The 27131-nt window shown below is 42.0% G+C and overlaps 1 protein-coding gene and 1 non-coding gene across 2 annotated transcripts in view; one reads left to right on the forward strand and one right to left on the reverse strand.

Annotated features, from left to right (window-relative positions):
- LOC124794886 (copine-8-like) overlaps positions 1 to 27131 on the reverse strand; it is a 131008-nt gene that overhangs the window by 9255 nt on the left and 94622 nt on the right. Inside the window, exons 4-6 of the mRNA XM_047258582.1 lie at positions 11925 to 12143; positions 9657 to 9789; positions 9351 to 9578 (exon numbers count right to left, since the gene is read on the reverse strand). Of these exons, the coding sequence (XP_047114538.1) occupies positions 9351 to 9578; positions 9657 to 9789; positions 11925 to 12143 (580 nt within the window). The remainder of the gene's footprint in view (positions 1 to 9350; positions 9579 to 9656; positions 9790 to 11924; positions 12144 to 27131) is intronic.
- On the forward strand, positions 18874 to 18948 carry Trnat-ugu. The gene has a single exon. It is a non-coding gene; the product is annotated as a tRNA-Thr (tRNA).

Below are 27131 nucleotides of genomic sequence, written 5' to 3' on the forward strand. Positions count from 1 at the left end.
ATAAGGAAGGCCATGCGCAACTGTCATAACAAGAAGCACTGAGGACGCTGATGACGACTTCAAATCAACTGCGTTCCTTCCATACACCGGGAATGTGTCGTCGAAACTAGGCCGATTATTGAAGAAAAATAAAATCAAGGTTATCTTCCGTCCACCAGCAAAGAACCGGGCCCTGGTTGGATCCCTTAAAGACGATTTACAACTGAAGAACGCAGGCATCTATAAAATTCCTTGTGAATGTGGCTCTGCGAATATTGGTCAGACGACAAGAACTGTCCATGAACGATGTACACAACATGAAAGATACACCCGTCTGCGGCAACCGTCAAAATCGGCAGTAGCAGAGCACTGTATTTCTTTGGGACATTCGATGGAATACAATGGAACAAAAATTTTAGCTCCGGTTTCCGAATTTTGGGATTCTGTAGTCAAAGAATCAGTGGAAATACGTCTTGCTGATAATCTTATAAATCGTGACAACAGCTTTCAGCTGGATAAAAATTGGAATCCTGTGATTAAAATTATACAATCACAGCGGAATCGATAGCGTCATTCGATACTCAATGACTATATGATCTTTTACTTTCACCACTGAGGGCAGCACGTACAACTTCGCTATGCCGCGCATGTCAACTTCCGACGCATGCGCTGTAGGATGCCAGTACATTTCGCATGCACGAGATTCGGCATAAATACCGTGACTGCACCTGGGCTCTTCAGTAGTTGTGTACTCAACTGATGATGGCCGGACGTCTCTGGGATGAAATATCATGACAGAATGTCGACGGGATCTGGCTGCATACCCAGAAATTATTAGAATATGAGACAGGCTAAATACCCTCAGACTTTAAGAAGAATATAGTAATTCCAATTCCAAAGAAAGCAGGTGTTGACAGATGCGAAAATTACCGAACTGTCAGTTTAATAAGTCATGGCAGCAAAATACTAACGCGAATTCTTTACAGACGAATGGAAAAACTAGTAGAAGCTGACCTCGGGGAAGATAAGTTTGGATCCCATAGAAATATTGGAACATGTGGGGCAATACTGACCCTATGACTTATCTTAGAAGCTAGATTAAGGAAAGGCAAACCTACATTTCTAGCATTTGTAGACTTAGAGAAAGCTTTTGACAATGTTGACTGGAATACTCTTTTTCAAATTCTGAAGGTGGCAGGGGTGAAATACAGGGAGTGAAAGGCTACTTACAATTTGTACAGAAACCAGTTGGCAGTTATAAGAGTCGAGGGACATGAAAGGGAAGCAGTGGCTGGGAAGGGAGCGAGACAGGGTTGTAGCCTCTCCCCGATGTTATTCAATCTGTAAATTGAGCAAGCAGTGAAGGAAACAAAAGAAAAATTCGGAGTAGGTATAAAAATCCATGGAGAAGAAATAAAAACATTGAGATTCGCCGATGACATTGTAATTCTGTCAGAGACAGCAAAGGACTAGGAAGAGCAGTTGAACGAAATGGATAGTGTCTTGAAAGGAAGATATAAGATGGACATCAACAAAAGCAAAACGAGGATACTGGAATGTAGTCGAATTAAGTCAGGTGATGCTGAGGGAATTAGATTAGGAAATGAGACGCTTAGAGTAGTAAACAGGTTTTGCTATTTGGGGAGCAAAATAACTGATGATGGTCGAAGTAGAGAGGATATAAAATGTAGACTGGCAATGGCGAGGAAAGCGTTTCTGAAGAAGAGAAATTTGTTAACATCGAGTTCAGATTTAAGTGTTAGGAAGTCGTTTCTGAAAGTATTTGTATGGAGTGAGCCATGTATGGAAGTGAAACATGGACAATAAATAGTTTGGACAAGAAGAGAATAGAAGCTTTCGAAATGTGGTGCTACAGAAGAATGCTGAAGATTAGATGGGTGGATCACATAACTAATGAGGAGGTATTGAATAGGATTGGGGAGAAGTGAAGTTTGTGACACAACTTGACTAGAAGAAGGTATCGGTTGGTAGGACACGTTCTGAGGCATCAAGGGATCACCAATTTAGTATTGGAGGGCAGCGTGGAGGGTAAAAATCGTAGAGAGAGACCAAGAGATAAATACACTAAGCAGATTCAGAAGGATGTAGGTTGCAGTAGTTACTGGAAGATGAAGAAGCTTGCACAGGATAGAGTAGCAAGGAGAGCTGCATCAAACCAGTCTCAGGACTTAAGACCACAACAACAACAACAACAACAACAACAACAACAACAGGATTGGCTGCTGACAGAGCATACCTGTAAAAATAGGAATAGCAGTTCCTGCAGCACAGTGGTCATGTTGGAGAGGTCTCCCACAACCTTGCTGATACAATTTAACAGAGAGGGGGTAAAGGTCAGAGCAGACATATGTAACTGCCAGTTCTCCCCAAAGCACCCATCATGGTAATTGGTCCATCAGACGGTGATAAGGAAGTGACATGATCACTGGAAAGTGGTCACTGTCACAAAGAACATAGTGTAGTGACCAATGTCACGAAGCCACAAGATTGGCGGCAGAGAATGTAATGGCCAAAAACTATAAAGGTGCCATTAGTGGCATTGAAGTGAGCACAAGTACCACCACTGCCTATGCATACTGAGAGTGGAAAGCAGCTCGTCAGTCAGAAGGTCAATAGCAGACAAAGCATTACTTCTCTGCAGAGGGTGGTGCGCACTGAAATGATCAAGTAGTAGAACAGGAGGTGGGGGGGGGGGGGGGGGGAGGAGGAGGGGTAACTGCTGTAATGAGGTGGGTATCTCAAGAGAAGTTTAGTGCCTGCCTGGAAGTAAATAAATGTCACAAGTTGTGACGGCTAGGATAGTCTGCACTTGCACCACTACTGCTTCCATCGTGGTAAGGAGTGGAATTCACTCTGACTAAATCTTTGCACGCATATGTCAGACCCCTCTAGTTGAAGAGAGCTTTAAAACAACCTATAATCAAACAAGTGTGTCAGTGCATAAAACAGCCATGGTCTAGAGTGAGAGAAGACATTTTGTTAAATCTATCAAAGAGTGTGGCATAAATAACGATCTTTGCTCTTGCCATCTTATATATGAAGATGGCAACAATGATGAAGAAGAGGAAGAGGAAGAAGAAGAAGAAGAAGAAGAAGACTTCAGATGATTTTGGTTGGTTGGTTTAAAAGAGGTGGGGAAATGGAACGAACTATGAGGGCATCGGTCCCTTGTTCCCTGTAAAATAGTCACACAAGGCAAAGAAGAAAAGGGGACAAAACAGAAAAAGAAAACCCTAGAGAGAAGCAAGAAACAGGTAGAAGGGGTAAATAAAAGAGAGCAGATGACTCTGGCTGGCCAACCACGAGAATAAAAGGAAAGCCAGCCACTCTGCAACACATTAAAACATCCACCCTAAAAGCATTAGAGTGGAGAACACAAAGTGACGAAGGACATACACTAAAACTTATAAAGAATGATAAAACCCACAGTCACATATAAAACTTAACACTAAATCAGCTGATGAGGCGTTGTCAGCTAAAATTAATGGCAACGAGTCCGGTAACTGAATAGTCCGTCGTAGGGCAGCCAAAAAAGGACAGCTCACCAAGATATGGGTCACTGTCAGCCAGGTGTCGCACTGACACTGAGGTGGGTTATCACGGTGCAGGAGGTAGCCGTGTGTCATCCAAGCATGGCCAATGTGGAGCCGGCAGAGAACCACAGAGTCCGTGCCAGAGGCCTGCATGGAGGACTGTCACACATTCGTACTCTCCTTAATGACACACAGTTTGTTGTGCATGTTGAGGTTATGCCACTACGTCTCCCAAAACCACAAAACCTTGAGGCGCAATACTGCATGCAGGTCAGCTGCGGAGAAGCCGATCTCCATAAGCGGTTTCCACATAGCCTCTCTGGCCACCCTGTCGGCAATTTCATTGCCTGGGATTCTGAAATGACGTGGGATCCAAACAAACATCACTGAACGACCGGACTTGTCCAGGGCACAGATGGACTCCCGGATGGTCGCTACAAAAGATGACGAGGGTAGCACTGGTCAATAGATAGTGGATAGAAACGACTCCCCAGGGCATAAACGGATGTGCTCAAGAGCACGATATATGGCTTCCAGCTCTGCAAGGAAAACACTGCAGCCATTTGGCAAGGAAAGCTGTGCAATACATCCTCCATGACCATCAGCCACTGAGCTGTCTGTGTAAACCAGTTTGTGGCCTCGGTACATGTCAAGAATCAAGAGGAAGTGGCAGCAGAGAGCCGTGGGGTTATTAGACCTTAGGGCCATGTGAAATGTCCATGCGAAGCCGCAGCCTAGGTGTACACCATGGAGATGTACATGAATGGTAAAGGTAAGGACTCCAGATCGGAAAGAAGGGATTGGACACTAACTGCAATTGTAAGCCCTGACCTGTGCTGTCGATGTGGGAGATGAACCGCCATGGGTGGGGAAAGGAGATGGTGATTCGGATGCACAGGAGAACTACAAACATGTGCAACGTAACTGGTCAGCAACTGTGCATGCCTAACCTGAAATGGAGGGACTCCAGCCTCTGTAAGGATGCTGGTCCCTGGACTTGTTCTAAAAGCTCCTGTCACTAGGTGAATGCCACAGTGGTGCACTGGGTCGAGTAAACACAATGTTGAGGGCGCCGCCAAACCATAAACCAGATTCCCAAGTTGAGGCGGTATTGAACAAGGGCTCTGTAGAGCTGCAGCAGCTTAGAGCAATCTGCAACCCAGTTTGTGTTCCTCTGGCAGCAGAGGGCACTGAGTTGCTGCCAGCACTTCCGCTTAAGCTGACGAAGCCAAGTCAACTGGGTGTCGAAAACCAATCCTAAGAATCGATACGTCTCCACTACAGTAAATGGATCATCATTGAGGTAAAGTTCTGGTTCTGGATGAACGGTATGTCGTCGACGGAAGTGCATAACAAACGACTTTGAGGCCGAAAACTGGAAACCATGGGCTAGAGCCGATGATTGCGCCTTGTGGATAGCTCCCTGTAGGTGCCATTCAGCAACACCAGTACTGGTGGAGCAGTATGGAATGCACAAGTCATCTGCAAACAGTGAAGGTGGGACAGACAGCCCTACAGTTGCTGCTAGACTACTAATGGCCACTAAAAAGAGAGAGACACTCAATAAAGAGCCCTAAGGGACCCCATTCTCCTGGATATGGGGATACTATGGGAGGCATCAACTTGGACACGGAAAGTACGAAGTGACAGGAAATTTTGGATAAAAATCGGGAGCGGGCCTCTGAGACCCCACTTGTATAATGTGGCAAGGATATGATGTTGCCACGCCATGTCACATGCTTTTCCTAAACCAAAAAAGATGGCAACCAGGTGTTGGAATCTGGAAAAGGCTATTCGGATGGCAGACTTGAGGGACACAAGATTATCAGTGGTACAGTAACCCTGGCGGAAGCCGCCCTGACAGAGCCAGTAGGCCACGTGACTCCAGGACCCAACCCAACCACCGACACACCATACGTTCCAGCAGCTTACGAATAACGTTGGTGAGGCTGATGGGCCGATAACAATCCACATCACGCTGGTTTTTACCAGGTTTGAGCACCAGAATGATGGTTGCTCTCCTGTCATTGTGACGGAAAGACACCATCGCATCAGATCCGGGTGAAGATGTCTAGGAGATGTTGCTTGCAGTCGGATGAGAGATGTTTAATCATCTGACTGAGTCCGATCCGGCCCAGGAGCTGTGTCGGGGCAATGTGCAAGGGCACTGTGGAGCTCCCACTCCATAAATAGGGCATTTTAGGATTCACTGTGGTGTGTAGTGAATGACAGGACATTTCCTTCCAGCCGCCGTTTTGAGAGTGCCAAAGGCTGGGGGGTAATTCTCCGATGCAGAGGCTCGAGCATAGTGCTCAGCAAAGTGCTCGGCAATCGCGTTTGCATTGGTAGATAACATGCCATTTATGTTAACTCCAGTAACACCTGTTGGGGTCTGGTACCCGAAAACACATTTGATCTTTGCCCAGGCTTGAAAAGGTGATGTATGGCACCCAGTGGTTGAGACATATCTTTCCCAAGACTCCTGCTTCCGTCATTTGATAAGTTGGCGAACGCGGGCATGGAGCCGTTTAAATGCTATGAGGTGCTCTAGGGTGGGGTGCCACTTATGCTGCTGTAGAGCTCGCCGACACTCCTTAATTGCTTCAACGACTCCCGGGGACCACAAAGAGACTGCCTTTCGCCGGAGACACACTACAGAGCAAGGGATTGCATTTTCTGCCACAGAAATAGTTGTTGCAGTCACCTGCTCAACCAGCACATCGATGTTCTTGTGTGGTGGAGATTCATCGGGGAAAGCAGAGGTGAAAGTTTCCCAGTCCACCTCGTTTAAAGTCCACCTGGGCAGGCGTCCATGGGCCTGACGCTGGGGCAGTGACAGAAGGATGGGGAAGTGGTCACTACCACACAGGTCATCATGTGCTCTTCAGCGGATAGATGGGAGAAGTCCTGGGCTACAAAATTGATAAATCAATGGCCGAGTAACTACCATGAGCCACACTGAAATGTGTGGTGGCCCCAGTATTTAAGAGGTAGAGGTCAAACTGAGACAGTAAAGTTTCGACATCTCTGCCTCTGCCAGTAAGCACGGTGCCACCCCACAAGGGGTTATGGGCCTTAAAATCTCCCAAAAGTAGGAAAGGTTTAGGGAGTTGATCGATCAGTGCAGCTAATACATTCAGGGGTACTGCAGGATCCGGAGGAAGATATACATTGCACACAGTTATTTCCTGTGTTATCCGTATCCAGACAGCCACAGCTTCAAGAGGGGTTTGAAGGGGTACAGTTTCACTACAGACTGAGTTCAGGACATAAACGCAAACTCCATCTGACACACTATTACAGTTGCTACAGTTCCTGTAGTATCCCTTATAGCCACAGAGGGCAGAGGTCCGCATTGCCAGGAACCAGGTTTCCTGGAGGGCAATGCAGAAAGCATGTGTAAAGCTTAACAGTTGCTGTACCTCAGCCAGGCGATGGAAAAACCGCCACAAATCCACTGGAGGATGATATCGTGAGACTGGGAAGACATGGAACATTGAATGGGGCAGTTTACACCTCAGGGTCACCTGCTGCCACCGACGTTTTGCCTGAGCAGTCTATATCCATTGTGCCTTAGAGTCCAGCAAGACCTAGGTCCTCAGCAGACGACAGAATCTCCACCACATTCGCAGGCACAGAGCTTGTAGTAGTGGTGGTGGTGTGGGTGCCACCAGAATTCCCTCGATCCTGGCGACCTTTTTCGATGTCTCTCGCTGCTCCCAGAGTTTCCCTGGCTGGGAAGACTTCAATGATTCAGTCTCCAGCACTGAGGATGAGCGTGAAGTCCTATGACCAGTTGCTTTTGGGATCTTCAGCCACTGACGGGTGTAGTCTTTCCCACTAGCAGAAACCTGGGAAGGGAATGACCCAAGGGACCCATTCCTAGCAAGAGAAGCTGAAGAAGACTTAGGCTTCTCCGGTTCAGAAGTGGGGACTGATATCCCTGATGGTTGGGGGGTGTTGCTGCCAAAGTAGGTCGTGCAGGAGCAACAGGGAGGGAAGTGCCCCCCACTGTCAAGGGGGCAGGTATTGTCCTCTGGTTCTGAGAGATGACAGGATTGCAAAGAACTGATGGGGCGACAACTATTCTCATACCGGCAGTGTAAGAGGTGGTCATAGCCACAGGATGTAGGCGCTCAATTTTCCTCTTAGCCTCAGTGTAGGTCTTATATTCCATGATTTTCCTCTCTTTCTGTGAAATACTGCAGTCTGGAGAACAAGGTGAAAGATGCTCTTTGCAGTTGACACAGAAAGAAGGTCCCTGTGGAATATAGCACCCTGGACCATATTTAACCTCTTAGGAGGCATGATGGTTACAGAAACATCTCCCAACTTGTCACAAGCGAGTAATGCCCATGACTGGGCAGCTGATACTGTTTTCATCAAGACTGACCCGGAGCACATTTTGGACAAGCCCTCCACCTCCCCAAACTTGTCCTCCCAATGCTCCACAAAAAACTGAGGCTTCATGGACATGAAAGATTCCCCATCAACTCTCGTACATATGTGGTACTGGGGCGAGTAAGCTTCACATGGTTGGCCAGGGAGGGGAACGATTTGGGGTCATACTTCTGTGCGCTGAAGTTAAGACTTTGACCGCTTAGAGACTGCTGGCGGCGGACCACCAGCAAGAGATGACGTACTGCGTTTCATGGCATGTCATCCGCCCTGATGCCACCCACTCTGACCAGAAGCCCTCCCCACGGGTTCCACCCAGACTCAGCAAGGGCCACCTGACAGGATGGCCATTGCCGGGAGTCCCAATGCCCCAGGGAGATGGACATCTACTCCATGGCATACATGGGGAGTTAACGGCGCAGGCGTCAGCAGAGCAATCCGGCTCATGGGCAGGGCACATGGCGGCCCCACCGCAACGGACTGACCGTGCTGGATATGAGGTGCTAAGAAGACCGTGGTCATTGTTGGTGCAGAAAGCAGCACTGCATAGTGCATGGTGGAAAATGCACCCAGGATGGTGTCCTCACTCAAGAGATGGAGAATGAATGGGACTGCAGTGCGACGATAAGAAAGTGGGCTGAAGATCTCAATGCATGATGGACACAAAGCACCATGTAAGGCGCCTTTCCCCAATTGACTCGCTCTTCGGGAAAATTTAAAAAAGATGTAGGTCGAACCCGACAGGGGACCATCACTAATGGCTGAAACCCGAGAGACTCCTTTTAGTCGCCTCTTACGACATGCAGGAATACCTTGGGCCTATTCTAACCCCTGGACCCACAGGGTGAGATTATTCTCAGTGCCTGCCTGCCTGCCTGCCTGCCAGCCAGCTGTGTGTTTTGAACGACTTCCTGCTCATTCTCTCTTCCCTGTCCAAACTCTCCTAACACATTTTTCTTTCCTCTTTGAAACAGGGACATATTATTCTGAAAGCCAGGAGAGCTGCAATTAATTTTTGGGTGTTTATCAGTAGTGCCTCTGCAATCGCCAACTCCGACGACAACAACAACAACAACAACAACAACAACATCATAAAATACTCAGTTATACATACTTGACATGGCTGAATCCCAGGAAAATAGTCACAATCATAAACATAGGTACACTAAAACCAATACACACTGAAAAACAACATTACTGAAGCTTTTACTTTACTACTTGGTTATCATTGGGAATCTTCAAATAAAATGAATAGCAATGCAAACACCAAATTAAACACACTTGGTTCATTAGTGTAACTCAAATCAATTGTTATATCATGTTAACACTTAGAAATCAATATGGTGAAATGAAGATGTGGTAATATTTAAAAAAATAATAAATAAATAAAATGTGCAATACAGTTTGTATTAACAGTACCTGCAATTCTATCACAATATGGATTAGTTGGGTTCATGTTGACAAAGAACTCATGTGATACTCTGCCATCAGGAGGTAAACGAGCTCCAAATCCAAGTACAGGAAACAATTTGTCAGTGTCATAATCCTGGATTATCGTTCCAACTGATTGTATTGCTTGCTCATACATATTTGGATGTGGACCAATAAAATGCAGTGACTCAGGTGCAAGTGGATTGCCATTAGAAGCTGAAATGTGATACAGTTTTAGTTATGGTGCAAATACTGATTAAGTATTGAGTACACAAAGTAAAACATATTTAATACCTGTGAAATCAATAGCAATGGAGCAATGAAGCTGAGTACCTCCCTTAATGTAGTCCATGAAAGAATATATCTTCCTTGTCTCAAAATTGTCTAACCAAATTTCACCAGAATTTCTATAGGATGGTTTTCTCTTCTATGAATGATAATCAAGACAGAATTATAATCAAAGCAGAATTATAATCGTTATCAAGACAGAATTAGGTTTTTAAAAAAAACACTGAAAATATTTTGCATCTTTCTAAAATCTGCACAAAACAATAAATATATTAACTGTTTAATATTGCGGAATTTATCTACAAGAATAAACATTCAAGTAACATGTTACGTTTCACTCTGGATTAGCTGGTTACTGTATGACAAAAAATATAACAGATACACAATATCAAAATTATGAACTCTGGAGAAAAGGCAATTAAGATTGTTGTCGAAGGTAAAGGAAGGCTATGGCAAAATTTAAAACAAACACTACAATAGTATCAGTCTATATTCTTTACAAATTGTGAACATGATAACAACAGTCTCAACAGACTAATAGAGAATACCGGTAATATGAGAGAGATTTGTAAAATCAAACATATACTGTCCATCCAAAAAGCTCAGAGACTGATGTTATTCCTGGCATACAAACAATGTATGGCAGCAGTTTTTACTAACAACTGTAAGCAACAAATACTCATGTTGTAAGCAGGCACCGTTAAATAGTAGGCATACGGCCATAGTGTGTCAACTTCTTGTGTCACAAATCACAATGGAACAGTGAATAGTTATTTGATTTCACATTTTACTCAGTAAATTGCTACAACAACACATAAGTGGATGAAAACAGCTTATGGCAATAATTGTTTGATCGAAGAAAGAGTGAGTGGCTTAAACATTTTGAAGGAGGACAGGTATAGCTTCAGGATTGAGAGAGGTCAGGGGATTCCTCCTCAAATTTATCTGACTGAAACATTAGAAAATTCATGATCTTTTGGAAACTGGTAGCAATTCCTCATGCAGAGCTATCACCGGAGAACTGAAAATCTCTCAATAAATAGTTCAAGATATTCTCCAGAATGTTTTGAAGAAGAGAAAAGTGCATGCAAAGTTTGTCCTGCACAGCTTGACTCTAGAACACAAACAACCTGTTGATGCCTGCCACATCTTGATTGAAATGAAAAACATGGATAATTGTTGTTACAAACCTACCACAAAATGACAAAGTACAGATTGTGTCTCTGATGATGTGCGAAGACTGAAGAAGTGGGGAAGGACAAAATAAGAAGTGAAGACAATGCCCACTGCCTTTCTTTGACATGCACAGCATTAGCCACAGGCAATTTGTTACTACCAGGACCACTGTAAATTTTAAGTATTATTTCGGTTCAATGGACCAGATGAGCAAGAGGATTTAGAGCATTCATCCGCAACAATGGAAGGGATGAGATGTCTTCTTGCTGCATCACAATGCACACGCTTACAGCACTGCAGGTTAAGTGCACTTCCTAGTGCAAAAACAAGTGCTAGTTCTTAATCACCCTTCATTTACATGCAGTTTGGCACTAAATGACTTTTTTTAATCCTCAAAAATAAAAATTTACAAGAAGTGTCAAATCTTGACATTTAAGCCAGTGACATGCAAGCTGAACAATAATTTAGGAAGGACTTTTCTGACAGTTTCACGTGGTTGTATGAACATGCTATGTGTTTCACTCAAGTGGAGGCAGACTATGTAGAACACCTGAAGCATTAAAATCACTATCTGAACTTCTCTCTGTTTTTTATTAATCCAATCTCAAAACTTTTTGGACTGACAGAGTACAAGAAACATGTTTTAAGAAAAGCCACAGACAACATACAATGCAGACACCATACTAAACAAAGATGAATGTGATTAGACATCTGTAATGATAAGAGTTGAGATTCATATGGTGAATAATAATCTTGAGTTAGGCTACAATTTACCTAAGAAATGATATTTCTTGGCAGTTTCGTTTTATATGTGAGATCCAGTTTTATTTCAATTTAGTAGTTTTAACAAATTAATGATATACAAAACTCAATAAAAATCTTTCATGAAAAATAATAAAATCTTTCAAAATACCTGTAATCTAACACCTTACTGCTAGCTTAATTTCCCGTGAAGACTGAAAATATGTATTGCTGCATTCTGTTTACACTTTGTATTTTTCTTTTAAAAAATTCACATTTTTGTCACTTTACCTTCTCAGGATTGTCACTTTACCTTCTCAGGATTGTCACTTTACCTTCTCAGGATTGTCACTTTACCTTCTCAGGATGAATAAGCTGGAGCTTTGTGTTGCTGGAAGGACCTGAAGATAGTGTTCGCAAGGTAACATTACACTCCCCAACAAGTGAGTCATCACCTCCATATGAACTTGAATGATAACATGCGACTTTTATGTTGCGGTCATAATCTCCATTACAAAGCTGTCTTACAGGAATTGAAAAGCGACGCCAATGTGGTTTATTGGTGTGATGCACTACCTGTACAAAACAATTATGGAGAAGAATTACCAGTGAGCTTTAGTTTACTTTTCAATTACAGTATTATCATCATTTGTGATCATTCAGAAATGGTTTGCATGCACACAAAACAGTCATGACTGCTGTAACATCCACTGACACACAAATCTTTATACTTTAAAAAATACACTATTTAAACAAATATCTCTCTCATCTGCTGGTTACACATGGCAACTGCTCAAAATTGGTACATGAAATGTCTGCAAAGTCTCATCCTCACACAGATGTCAATATTATGTATCAGCTTAAAGGGTAACACCAATGTAACAGCCTTTAAAAAGGGAGCTTCCTTGACTGTTTGTTTGTGTATGTGTGTGTGTGTGTGTGTGTGTGTGTGTGTGTGTGTGTGTTGGGGGGGGGGGGGGAGGGGGGGGGGGGGCAGAAGGAAAGGTGATAGAGAAACAATACTTGGATTAGTAGCTGAGCATTTACAAATACTAAAAAAAATTTTTTTGGCAGAAAATATTACAAAATAGCGATACTGTAGCAATCATCCCAAGGCATGATGCATTTGAGGCAAACTGTGACAAGCCCTATAACTGGTGCCAATTTGAATCACAAAAGAAAGAAAAGAAATATAATCTACATGAGTGTAGGTAATGAACCATGTAGCGTATTTTAAAAATATTGATTTTTGTGTAATTGGTGAGTTTTTGAATAATGTTCTATTTTCACCAAAAAAGGACAGACATTTGTTAATAAATTCTGTTTAAATTAACTAACTGAAAATCCCCTAAGTAGTTAACTTGTGAACATTATTTCAAAGCTGTGATTAAATTTTGAAATATAAAGTTTGAAAACTGCTGAAGTTACGCTTCATGCCATTTTGAAAAATCGTATTCCAAGAAAAATGAATCTTAACTTTTAAAATGTCATAGACATCAACTAATGAAGAAAATTCTACTTTTAGAAAACTTTTATCATTATTCTGATATCCCACGACTAGTGTGTTGTACTGCTGCTCTAGCAATTGAAATCGTATGCACTAGTTTAACACAGAATGATAGAAATGTTGCTAGTGACAATTTCAGTTTCATGACCATTCAAACTTATTACTTAGTATAAAAACTTCTGGGCACTTTGGACGAGCAGTAATTATTGTGAAGCCTAAGATTGCAATGTGATGTCTGCATTGCACATTTTACACTACACGTGTTGAGAAATAACAGAGAAAATGGCAAGAAAATTTATAGCTCAATCCATAATTCACATCAAAATCCTAGTCACTATTTCAATTTTACAACAGGCACTGACTCCTCTGTAACTGCTCTCAGCCTCATATCTATTCTTTGGATGATTTGATGACATACAGCTTCAACACCGTGTTCAATATGATGTGAATTATTTAAAGAAGAATGGAAAGGTCGGCAGAACCTGACCTCGGAGATGATCAGTTTGGGTTCTGGAGGCAATGCTGACCCCACAACTTATCTTAGGACGTGTATTAAAGAAGGGCAATCTTATTTTTTGTCCACAATACATTTACGATTCACACGGTTGCTGTTGAGAATGGCACGCCTTGTCCCAGCAGTCTGACTGCTGGGAGAGAGGAGGGGTAGGGGAAGTAAGCATCAGCTACCTGCTGCAGTGATGGAACTGTTTCCCTTATGTGTACAGTAATACTTCACATCTAGGGGCAACTTAATGTTGGCAGCGATCAAAGATAAATGAATATCTTTCAACTAGTGCTTGTTTTGTCTGCTTCTTGGAGCACCAGTAAAATCGTCATCACCATGGACAAGCAGTCGTAGACTTAAAAAAAACTTTTGACAGTGTTGACTGCAATATACTCCTTGAAATTATGAAGGTAGCACAAATAAAATACACAGTATGAAATGATATAAACAGTTTACGCAGATTCCAGATTGCAGTTATTAGACTTGAAGGACATAGAAGAAAAGCAGCTGAGAAGTGATTTGAGACAGTACCAGAAGAAAAGGCAACAACAGAGAAATTTGGAAAAGAAATGAACTTTGAAGAGAAGAAATAAAACCTTTAAGGTTTGTCAATGACATTGTAACCGAGTTAAGACAGCAATGTATAAACAAAAGTGAAACAAGGATAATGTAATGCAGGTTACAGCAGGATACGCATTTTTCAAAAAGAGGAATTTGTTAACACTGAATATGAATGAATTACAGTGCTAGGAAACCTTTTCTGAATGTATTTCTTGGAGTGTAGCCATGTACAGAAGTGAAACATGGATGGTAAGCGGTTCAGACAAGAAGACAATAGAATCCTTTGGAAAGTGTTGCTACAGATGAACATTGAAGATTAGGTGGATAGATCACGTAACTAATGAGGAGGTAGTGAATCAATCTGGAGAGAGAATAAATTTGTGATAACTTGACTAAAAGAAGAGATCAGCTGATAGGGACCATTCTGATGCATCAAGGAATTGTCATTTTGGTACAGGAGGGAAGTAAGTAGGTTCAAATGGATATGTCACAGTAATTATTTGGAAATGAAGAGGCTTGCACACAACAGACTGCTGTGGACAGCTGCATCAAACCAGGTTTCAGACTGAAGACGACAAATAAAGAAATGAATGAATAGAAAAACTGCAAAAATCTCGGTTGGCAACTCACAAATACAGAAAATAAAAAGTGAAACAATAGAAAATCCAAGATAGAATGGAACAAATAATATGAAAAGGAAAATTCCTACTCACCATATAGCGGAGATGCTGGGTCGCAGATAGGGACAACAAAAAGACTGTCACAAATAATCTTTTGGACAATGTGGCCTTTGTCAAAAATAGATGACATGCGCGCGCGCGCGCGCGCGCACACACACACACACACAAACACACACACACACACAAATAAAATTTCAGTAACATTTACAGACTTCTCCGACTGTAATGCAATCTGGTAATTGTATGAAAATTCATACCTCCAGTTGTGTCATTCAGAAGTAAGCTGCATGGTGCTGTTGACAAGAGGAAGCCTTGTGAGCAGTAGTCAAGCTCATAAACCCATCTTCAAGTAAACACCCGTCAGGGACCGTGGCACTTGCTGATACTGCATGTGCAACAATGGTGTTAATTGTGGTTGCTGTGTAATCAGAAAATATGTTGCTTGTAATGTCTGACCAGAAGCAGTGATAATGTCAAAACAGAAGGGGGCACTTGCACAACTCAGAACTGTTGGATCTGAATTCCAAAATATCATTCTCATGAATGCTTACTATTCACTTGACATCGAATCCATGCAGCCTGTGGCACCAGTCTTAGCAAATGCTATATGGTGCTTCTGCTGACATTAATTTTAGGGCATTCAGCAGAGTTATCAGTGTCCTTACTGAATACAAATTATGTATTGTGATGAACCAAGTCGTTCCTCTTAAGAAATCTTCTTGAGAAAAAAGCCATGGACACACCTTTCTGAAGAACTCGCAGGAATGTTGCCAGATACATTAACCAAAACCTGAACATTTTTGTCAAAGAGACCCCTCGTAATTTTCAATACAGAAACTTGATCCTAATTTATTGGTGATCTGCAATACAAACTAATGGTGAGCAAGGCTCACAAGCCATGTAATGCGAACAGACGGACCACCCACTGTCAACAACAGTAGTAATTATCCCCAGGATGTACCAACAGTAAACTCTAGTGGCCTGTACACTGATGAGCTAAACCTTATGACTACTGTTCACCATGACATTGAATGCCACCTGGTGACATTATGGGCAAATGACAAAAAAGAAAAGTTAAGAGGAACAGAAATGAATGGGGATAATTCTAGTGACAATAGAAGCTGCAAACGGGGAACCCACTGGCCTAAGGGACTTTCACAAAAGTGCCTGGGACGAATGTCTCAGAAACAGTGAAGATGATTGGCGGTTTGCACGCTACTGTCTTAAGCATCTATGGAAATTGAGTGAAGGGCAGTGAAACTACAATCAGGTGACAAGGCATTGAACAATCCACATCTTACCACAGAATGTCGTCACTCTGAAAACAGTATATGCAGCAATCTATTGACAGAATGCTGGTGCAGGTACAAGTATTTCAGAGCACACCGTTCAGTGCACACTGTTGAACATGGGGCTCCACAGCAAATGAAGACTACATGTACCCGTGTTCATCCAACATCATCATCAAGCACATGAAACACATCTGGGATGTTATTAAGTATCAGCTCCACATCCCTAAAACCATAGGCCGTAACTTACAGGAACTGCGTGACTTGTGTGTAGAAATCAGGTGTCACATACCTTTATAAACATGTCACGACATGTTGAATCCATGGCATGTAGAATAGCTGCTGTAATGTATACTACAGGTGGACCAACATGCTACTCCAGGATGTTAAAATGCTTTTGCTTATCAGTCTATGAAGGACTTGGGTCTTACTTTATCCACATGCTCAAACAATCGAAAATCCAGGATTGAATAATGACACTATTACGAAAAGGATAGATTGCTACTCCATGTATAATGGAGATGTTGAGTGTTGAGTTGCAGACAGGTGCAACAAAACAGTACTAAACATGTAAGCTTTCGGCCAGGCGGCCTTCTGATATAAATAAATAAATAAAACACACACACACACACACACACACACACACACACACACACACACACAAAACCATTGTCTCTGGCTGCCAGGGCCAGACTGCGAGCAACTGGATTGTGCAGGTGGGAACTCTCCTTGCAATATATCCTATGTTGTCATAGCCCTTCTGGCCTTAACCTACATTAGTCATTGTCCTTCACCCACATATTCCCTTTCCTGTTTCCCCTCCACAGCTTTCTATTCCACAAGCGCAGCCAAAGTCTTTTCACTCCTTTTTCTCTCCCCCAACCCTCTGTCTAGCTTACCGACTGCTCCTAGCTGCCCTTATCCTCTCCCCCCTGTATGCTCCCACAATCAGCACTTTACCTTCCTCCATCCATACCCTGCTCTTCCTCCCCCCCCCCCCCCCCCCCCCCCCCCCCCCCCCCCCCCCCCCCCCCCCCCCCCCCCCCCCGTCTCAGCGTCCTCCTTACCCTGTTTGGTTTCCAGAAAGGTTTTTCAACAGAAAATGCCATATATGCTTTCACCAATCAAATTTTGAATGATCTGAATAACCGAACACCACCCACTGGGATTTTTTGTGATCTCTCAAAGGCTTTTGATTGTGTAAATCATGAAATTCTGCTAGACAAGCTCAAGTATTGTGGCATGAGTGGGACAGTTCACAAATGGTTTAATTCGTACCTGACTGGAAGAGTGCAGAAAGTTGAAATAAGTAGTTCTCATAATATGCAAAGATCAGCACATTCCTCAAACTGGGGAACTATCAAGAATGGGGTTCCACAAGGGTCAGTCTTGGGTCCTTTGTTGTTCTTAATATATATTAATGACTTGCCATTCTATATTCATGAAGAGGCAAAGTTAGTTCTCTTTGCTGATGATACAAGTATAGTAATCACACCCGACAAACAAGAATTAACTGATGAAATTGTCAATACTGTCTTTCAGAAAATTACCAAGTGGTTCCTTGTAAACGGACTCTCACTGAATTTTGATAAGGCACAGTAAATACAGTTCCGTACAGTGAATGGTATGATGCCATTAATAAATATAGACCTTAATCAGAAGCATATAGCTAAGGAAGAATATTCCGAATTTTTAGGTGTTTCCATTGATGAGAGATTAAATTGGAAGAAACACATTGATGATCTGCTGAAATGTTTGAGTTCAGCTACTTATGCAATAAGGGTCATTGCAAATTTTGGTGATAAACATCTTAGTAAATTAGCTTACTACGCCTATTTTCACTCTTTGCTTTCATATGGCATCATATTTTGGGGTAATTCATCACTGAGGAATAAAGTATTTATTGCACAAAAGTGTATAATCAGAATAATAGCTGGAGTCCACTCAAGATCATCCTGCAGACATTTATTTAAGGATCTAGGGATATTCACAGTAGCTTCTCAGAATATATACTCTCTTATGAAATTTGTTATTAACAACCAAACCCAATTCAAAAGTAATAGCAGTGTGCATAACTACAGTACTAGGAGAAAGGATGATCTTCACTATTCAAGATTAAATCTAACTTTGGCACAGAAAGGGGTGAATTATACTGGCACTTAAGTCTTTGGTCACTTACCAAATAGTATCAAAAGTCTGACAGATAACCAAGAAGTATTTAAGAAGAAATTAAAAGAATTTCTGAATGACAACTCCTTCTACTCCATAGAGGAATTTTTAGATATGAATTAAGAAAAAAAAGGAAAAAACAAAAAAAAATTATTAAAAATAACAAATAAAAAAACAAAAAATACAAAAGTTGTTATATTAACTTAAGTATATTGTTAAATTAACTATATATGACGGTAGTATCTGTTCCCGAAAGAACAGTTACCGTCAATGACCATGCAGCTTTGCTAGAAATGAAATGATAATTAAATGGACACCCTAGCTGCAAGCAGGCATTGATACACTTTCGGGAACAGATACTACAGTCATATATAGTTAAAAATATGGGTTCCCAGCCTTTGGCCTTCTTGTGCAAACGCACACGCTATGCCCGAACTCGTACGGGACTTGGTAGATTAATCTGCCACGAGTAATGAGTATGATGGGCAAACATCTATTAGGCGCACTACGAATGTAGTGTTGTGGATATGTTGGGAATGTGGATCTCACGGGGAGCGTGCAAGGGATAAGTCCCTGCAGACGCACTATCCTCTGTGCCCGCGGTGGCTCAGATGGATAGAGCGTCTGCCATGTAAGCAGGAGATCCCGGGTTCGAGTCCCGGTCGGGGCACACATTTTCAACATGTCCCCAATGAAGTGTATCAACGCCTGCTTGCAGCTAGGGTGTCTATTTAATTATCATTTCATTGTTAAATTAACTTAATTATGTCATGTATTGGAGAATCTGACTCGTTCCACATCATTACAAAATATCGCATTCATGATCCATGGAACTAGTATTAATCTAATCTAATCTAATCTAATCTAACCACCACCCACATTACTTCTCCCATCATGCACAGCTGCTTGCAGTCTGGCGCCAGCAGCCAGAGACAGTGGTCATGTGTGTGTAAGTTGCATTTAACAGTATGCTGTTTCACTAGAAAAAGAGCAAGGTCATATAAAGAATTCAAACAAACTCTTCTGTCCCTCTTTAGAAAGGCATGTAGCATATTAATTTCAATGCATTCCCTTGCAACACTGCCCCAATAGTTGGATGTTTAGCAAGATGCTGAGCAGTAAATGACAGGCCCAAGATGGACGCTCTCATAATGGGTTTTGTGAAATATGTATTACCTACAGAGGAATGGAAAATAAGGAGTATGACTTTTAATGGTTTCTTGTAACAGCGAGATTTTTTTATGGAGTGTGTTGGTTCTTATTTCCACCCGCACCCACCCCTTTTTTTTTGTATCTGAACTTGGGGTCAGCCGTATGGCTTAACAAACCCTATATTTTTAATATAGCCCCATTTATCCAGAAACAGTGACACTGCTGTTATCAGCAAGTAACAAAACTGTATTATGGTCTTCCCTACGAGAATACAAGACTGACTTCTCTGATAATGAGCTGACGCTCTTGGGCAGATTTGTCCCACTCAGAAATCCGCATGCTTACCACCTAGTGCCCTAAAGTAAATTAAAAACCGTCTGGTCAACATAACTAATAAAGTCAATGATGGGCAAACAACTGGGAGTCAGTGAAAAATTCAAACTTTCCTGAAGTGTGGATAAAGGTGCATCATCTACAGACGTATCAGTGAGACTAATTTCCATACAACACAGTGAAGGTTTTTGATGCAATAGGCCACAGAAATGAAATTCTGCATACTGGTGAGCAGCAGCAAAATAAGGTCTCCAATTAGTCTGGATCTAGAAAGGGGGGGGGGGGGGGGGATGATTTACAGAAAGTATTAAAACCAAAATCAGTCTACTGTACAGATTATATGTCATTATGTCCGCCCCGATAGCTGAGTGGTCAGCGTGACTGATTGCTGTCCTAAGGGCCCGGGTTCGATACACGGCTGGCTGGGTCAGAGATTTTCTCCGCTCAGGGACTGGGTGTTGTGTTGTCTTCATCATCATTTTATCCCCATTCGGCACGCAGGTCGCCCAATGTGGCGTCGAATGTAATAAGACCTGCACGAAGGGGGCCGGACCTGCCCCGAAAGGGGCCTCCCAGCCAATGACGCCAAACGCTCATTTCATTTCCATATGTCATTATCAAAATCCATAAAGAGAACACCCTTTTTTGGTTTACTGCCAACTGCAAAGATGCTCCTACATATAATGTATAGCATCTTGCTACACTTTTTTGCAATGTTGTAGAGAAGCTCATGAACACTTTAGATTTTCGATGCCAACTGCAAGGATAATACCAAGATGGAATAACAAGAAGAAGAATATTCTCTGAAAGCTTAAAATATTTTAGCAGACATTTCCACTGTGATTGTGCGTGAATCAATACCTCCTCATGTAATGAAAACCCTTAAAAATTAAGATGTTTTAGAGTTTTGATGTAGTATCTCTTTTAACTCGTGCTCCAATTCCTGAGTTGTTGTGGCTGTGTGTGTCAACTATCTGACTAATTTGTTGCAATTAGTGTTAATATCCACATACTTTTTATTTAATAACCAGATTGATGATGTGATTGTGGAAAGTTCCTTGTCCCTCATAGGGGCTAATCTTTATACAGAAACTTCTGAGTAACAAACCATTGAATCTTTCTTTTTATGTATGTTGATGACAAATGTTATCTGGTGTCACAGAAGTGAGAATTTGCACATCCTTTTGGAACACCTCAAGCCTGTTCACTACATCATTTGCTTTGTGATGGAGCTGAGAATGGCTGTCTCCCCTTTCTTGATGTGTTGATCAGGCGGGTGATGGGACACTACAGCATGCAATTTATACAAAGCTTACTCATACTGATTTGTACCTCAGTGCTGACACATGATAGCATTTGGTTCAATCTGAGGCAATACTTCATACCTTGGTGTGCATGGCTCATGCCTTCTCTGCCTCTCCAAGCGTGCCAGCTAAATTAGTTCACATACATTGCGATTTTGGCCAGAGTGGATACAGTGAATGACACATAAGATGCACTTTGCACCACCAACTCACAGTAAGTCCAGAGGATGAGAAGACTGAGAAGAAGGCTTCTAAGTGAATAGCTTTCTTTCGATATGCAGGAAGCGTTTTGAAGGAGATGGGTCATGTCTTTAAGAGAGAGTTTTCCAATCTCCCTGAAAGATCAGGGGTCTTTAGGGGTCTGTGAAGGATTATCTAATGCTACGCAAGGCAGGTGTTTATTGTATCACTTGCAGTTGCAGCTTAGCATACACTGGTCGGACTACCAGGATAGTTGAAGACCGCTGGGTGGAATGTAAGCTTTACACACAAAAGAGCCATGCAAATCAGTGATCGCAGAACATTGCCTCAATTCTGGCCATCACGTGAACTATAACACCACTGAGGTTTTGATCTGCACTTCCAATTACTGGGATAGTGTGCTAAGTGTACCTGCTGAAAGTAAACTTAGGCAGGTCCTTATAATACTGGAAAAAGAACAAATTTTTGAATGGTACAATTTTGGTAGGGCAAAAAAAGAACAACTCAGTGCCAGAAGTTCAACAAGAACCAGCCCTCCAAATCCAGTTCAGTTCCAACGTAGACTGTTCTACTAATGGCTCAGGATAGGCTACTCACAGCATTTCCTCTTTAACACCAGAAAGTCCACAGATAAAAGTTAAATGACTAACGATTATGAACAACAATTCAAATTATTGCTATGTGAAATGGTTTTGATTAATCAGCATTTTATTATGAATGTTACATCGCAATAAAATTTATGAGAGTAATAAAGGCTGCCCCTTGAGGACATACTTGCAGCAAGAGCTGACCCTCACATCCCATACCAATACCAATACCAACACTAACATTACCTGTCATACTTGCTTTCAGAAACTGGGGCCAGTTCATAGCCTTCCTCTTCATTGTTAAGAAACTAGCAAATAAGTGGGTCTGATGCTACAAAAACAATGATGAACAATTCAGTAAAATATTATACAAGCAGAAATGATCCAAACTGCATATTAGGGAGGAATAAATGAATAAGTTTGATCCATTGCATGTTTATAAAAGAACAAAACTACTGTTAAAGTGGTAAACTTCTGACAAGTATGTGGTTTTCACACTAAAAAACAGGCCAACCAGTCACCGTGGAGGAGATGAGAAAACACTTTGAGCTATATAACACACAAAATACTAATATCAATGATATTAAAATGGATGCGTGCCCCTTTTCCCAACAGCATCTTTTAAAGCTCCGTTACAAGCATCCTGAAAACTTTTTGTTGACTCAGTAAGTCCAAAACACGTAAATAGTAGCTCATCAGTATCTTGAAATAGAGGATAAAAACAAGCATATTTTATCACATCTTAATAAAAATATATAGTCAAACTAGAAAATACTAAATATAACACAAATTAGCTGTATAAAAGTGCTAAAGCTTTTCTCCAGGTACATGTAGCTGGCTTGATCACTTGTACCCCAATCGAAACATAGAAAAAGCAACCCTAGAGAAAAAAAGTTATGTTGGTTAACATACAGCCTCTTGCTGTTCTATACTTTGATGTTAAAGCTGCTTAAATAAAAACTGAGTTTTAGTTTTAAAAAATTTAAAAGAGAGCTGGACAAGCAATTGAAAGAGTAAAATCAAGATACAGACAAGTGTTGCAGATAACCACTGACTAAAAAGGAATGAACCAGACACTCAGAGACACATTAAAATAATCTAACCAATAATTTGGACAGGGGCACTGGTAATGCATAAAACCTTAAAACTTTTTCCATGCTCTTCTCACTGGCTGTAGCTGTCACTGCCACACGTAGATGATGGTGTGTTGTGGAGGAATGTAGGACATGGATGGAAACTGTCAGAATGCGCCATATTAAAACTCAGCTGTGATCTTCAAGTGTTCTATTATACCCAGCTACAGTGCCACGTTCCTCTCTGTCTATGTCACAGGATCCCATGATACCGAAGATGCCACTTCGCTGTCTGCAAAACAGCTTGGCGCAGAAGGGCTACCTCAGTGACCCGCGCAACGTACTGCAGCATGCTGGCCATGTACAGCCGCAGAGTTTTGATGACGTCAGGATGCGCCCGCAGCCGACTCAGCGGCCTGCTGTGTGCTTCTTTGCCGTTGTGGTTAAGATCACGGGTGACAAGTGCCTGTGATTCGACAGCCAAATCTGCAGCCCTCGCCTTGGGATGCCTCTGGCACGTGTTGGGAGCCAACAAGACTGCTCGCGGTAGCAAGCCATCGAGTGGCCCACCACTGGCTGGCTAAGGGACCCCATGTTTGCCTCAGAGGGTCGAACCAGCGACCCACCATGGACTGAAATGTAGGTGCCCATCTGCTTTTGCATGTAGCCGGTGGTGTGACATGCCCCGCCGTTCAGGAGAGCTGCCACACTTTAATCCCCCCTCATTAGAAAACTGGCACCTATTTATACGCAGCTGTGCGCCTCTGTTTCGCTAACATGCCACTCCGAGTCACGTACTCATAACACCTAGGTTGGGTAAGTGGGCCCCTTCTGCCTGTAACTTGCGCCATGCAAACTGCTGCATTTACTCTTTTCAGTGGTTCGACTGTCCTGTGGCCTCCATTCTACTTTGCAACTGCTGGTCAGTGTAACTTACTGTCAACAGGCCCGCACCTGGCTGTAACTTGTGTGCTGAGAAATATTGCACTGAATGTAACTTTCCTATCTTAAATGGTGGTGCCACTACACTGACTGATGGGTACTCTCAACTAAGGCGATGTCTGCCGAGGACAGTGAAACAGATATTATTAATTGCTTTAAAGCAACTTCTTTCCATGTGTGTGTCTGGAAGGATGTTCATTATAGAAAAATTGTTGGTTTTAACTGCTGTAGTTTGTTATTTTGTAGCTCTGGCCACTCATAATCCCCTTGACACACAACTTTCCCCATCAACAAAGAGATTGTAAAACCCATGACCACAGCACATGTTAGGACACTATTTCATTGTAAAGTTCATGGCTGTCAAGTCATCTTGTTCATTTCCATAGGGTCCTACATGGTCCAGTATCCAGCAGAATGATATTTACTTCCTTTGTCATTCTAATAAGTGAAGGGCATCTTGTATCTTTCTTTCATTATGCCAGCTGGAAACACTTGCTGAATGGTCTGGGCACTCATAAATTAAAGTAGAGGAAACATTGACTGCCCTTCATCTGCTCCAGTGTCTTCAGGATTGCATGAAGCATTGAATCAAAGGCTTTAAATGTGTTTTGAAGTCAAATCCTACTGACTCAGTCTACTGAGCAGGTAACTGAATGACCCTGTATAGGGTTATTGGTATAAATAACTGCTAAATTTCAGAATTCATCTGAAAATTTGTGAAAGGTTTGTTTAAAAATAAAATCTTGTGTGTAACATTTAGTTTAATTTGTCAAATTTAAAAACAGCCTGGACCTCATTACTAATAAGGGAGGATACTTGCTCCACCCTTGTGTTAAAACATCTGAGTGCGACACATAGAACTCCTGCAAGTTTCTTCTTTGCCCTGATCCTGAATGAGCCAGTTACTATTTCATAATTTACATACACTTTTTCTCCTTACAGTTAAATAATTTAAGGGTTAGGGACATAGGAATTAACCTGATTTTTAGAGATGTTCGCGAAATGCCGCCAGATGGTTAAAGGTGGATATAGAGACTCGGTACTAAGGCTGGCTATGTGGCTTGCTTGAAGGATCCTACATTCTCATAGTGAACAGGATTCAAGGTCTATAGGCGGGATAGTCATGCAGACTCTGCAAGAGAGGCGCTCTGCATCGCGGTGTAGCTTGCTCGCCAGGTTTCGAGAGGGTGCGTTTCTGGATGAGGTATCGAATATATTGCTTCCCCCTACTTATACTTCCCGAGGAGATCACGAATGTAAAATTAGAGAGATTAGAGCGCGCACGGAGGCTTTCAGACAGTCGTTCTTCCCGCGAACCATACGCGACTGGAACAGGAAAGGGAGGTAATGACAGTGGCACGTAAAGTGCCCTCCGCCACACACCGTTGGGTGGCTTGCGGAGTATCAATGTAGATGTAGATGTAGATGTAGAACCATAAATAGAACAGCCACAGACCAGCTGTGAGCAAGCAAAGGCTCTATAATATAATAACGTGGAGGACTTTCTGCCCGCAGCATCTGCCACTAAGATATTTTAAGGTCCTTAGAACCTTTAGAGTTCCTGCCCGGTGATTTTTCAGATGTGATAACCAAATGAGTTTTTCATTAAAAAAAAAAAGAAAAGAGGGCTGGGGATTTCGTTAACTCCTTGGACTAAGAATGGTGTCACTCAATTGCAGTTCAGGTTAATTGAAAACTTGATACATGTAGTTAAATTCATTCACATGGGTATAATTTGAAACCTGTGGTATTAGTCCATAATGTGCACTAGCCATCAGAATGTTAGTTACATTTCTAGAGCTCTACACTATCTCTGATACTGCAACAACCATTTGCCTGAGTGATGCGATATGCTACAAGACTCCCTGCAGATAGATCATAATGGATCTTTCACAGTACTGCCCAAGTGTTCCTGATGGCTACATGCCTCTCCTTGCTCCAACATGGACCTGGCCATTTGTCAGACGACTGAAACAGAGGCATCAGAAGCTCTGTGGATCACGGTGGATCTTGATTGAGAGATGTTTCACCATGTCCTTGATGTTGGACTGGTATTTGAAAATAATCAGGTTACTGTAAAATGTTCAGATGGCTATGTTGAACACCCATATCACTGAGATATTAATTTGTGAGGATCCATTACGTCCTCATAAACACCCATGCATCAATACAATCTATTCAATCAATGGCCAAGCTTGAATTGGTGTACATTATGCAACTGAGGTGCGGCAAATTCACAACAGGTTGACAACTAATAATAGTTTTGCCTCCACAACTTTCCATCTCACCAGCTCACAGCACCCCTTGGGAATGATTTGTTTACAGAGGTTCGTACCATCCCCACAATCCAGGAAGTGAAACCCAAGAGCCTTGCTCTCTGAAACACACAGCATTCCACTGTACGACCCACAGTGGTAACTGAAGCATGTTTAGAGTTCACAGATGTCTTGTGGCACTGGACAGCCCACAGCTTAGGAACTCCAGGTTCATTATGTACGACAATGTATCCTGACCTTGTTTGGAGTGAGCCCAACCTTCAATACACTTGTTATAGGTATTCGACTGCATTTTGCAGTAATCCTTTTAATGAATTTTAATCCTTGAGCTGAGCTAAAGGGACAATTAATGTATTCAGGGTGTACACGCGAACATGGAAAAAAAATTCCCAGTTAAAAATACACTTTTCCCAGGTTAAGTGGCAGTATATTTTCCCTCGGAACTATAAAACTTATCAATCCTTTGAATGGTTATGGTGTATAGAATTTCCTGGCACTTTAGAAAACAAACACGTTTTGGAAAGGTCTTTGATGTGCAGCAACATGTACGCTGCATATTTTCATATTACAAAAGCATAAATTCGAATTCCACCAAACACCACATGTTGCTTTCCAAAGAATTGGAATCTAAATTGTGATGCGCTTTTGTAAGCCAGTCATAGCTCATGTCACATGATCTCACCAGCCGATTACAAAAGATATTCAGAGCATAGGATACCTGATGTAGTAAGTCAATAGCAACATCACTGTTAAGTAGTGCGAACACACAAACAGGAAAAGTTAGTAGTTTAAATTAATGTATGTAGTGTTGCCACAAGAAAAGCAAAGCTTTTACATATTATATTGATCTCTAAGGTTAATAAGCTGTGAGGGAAGCTATGCTTTCACATATAATGTTGATCTTTTTTGCGCGTGTTACATTTCTATATCACACAAATGTGCTAGTAATACTTTTAATAACAACATAAACGTCTGATCTTCTGGG

This window comes from Schistocerca piceifrons, chromosome 4 (assembly GCF_021461385.2).
Source record: "Schistocerca piceifrons isolate TAMUIC-IGC-003096 chromosome 4, iqSchPice1.1, whole genome shotgun sequence".
NCBI classification, from domain to species: Eukaryota; Metazoa; Arthropoda; class Insecta; order Orthoptera; family Acrididae; genus Schistocerca; species Schistocerca piceifrons.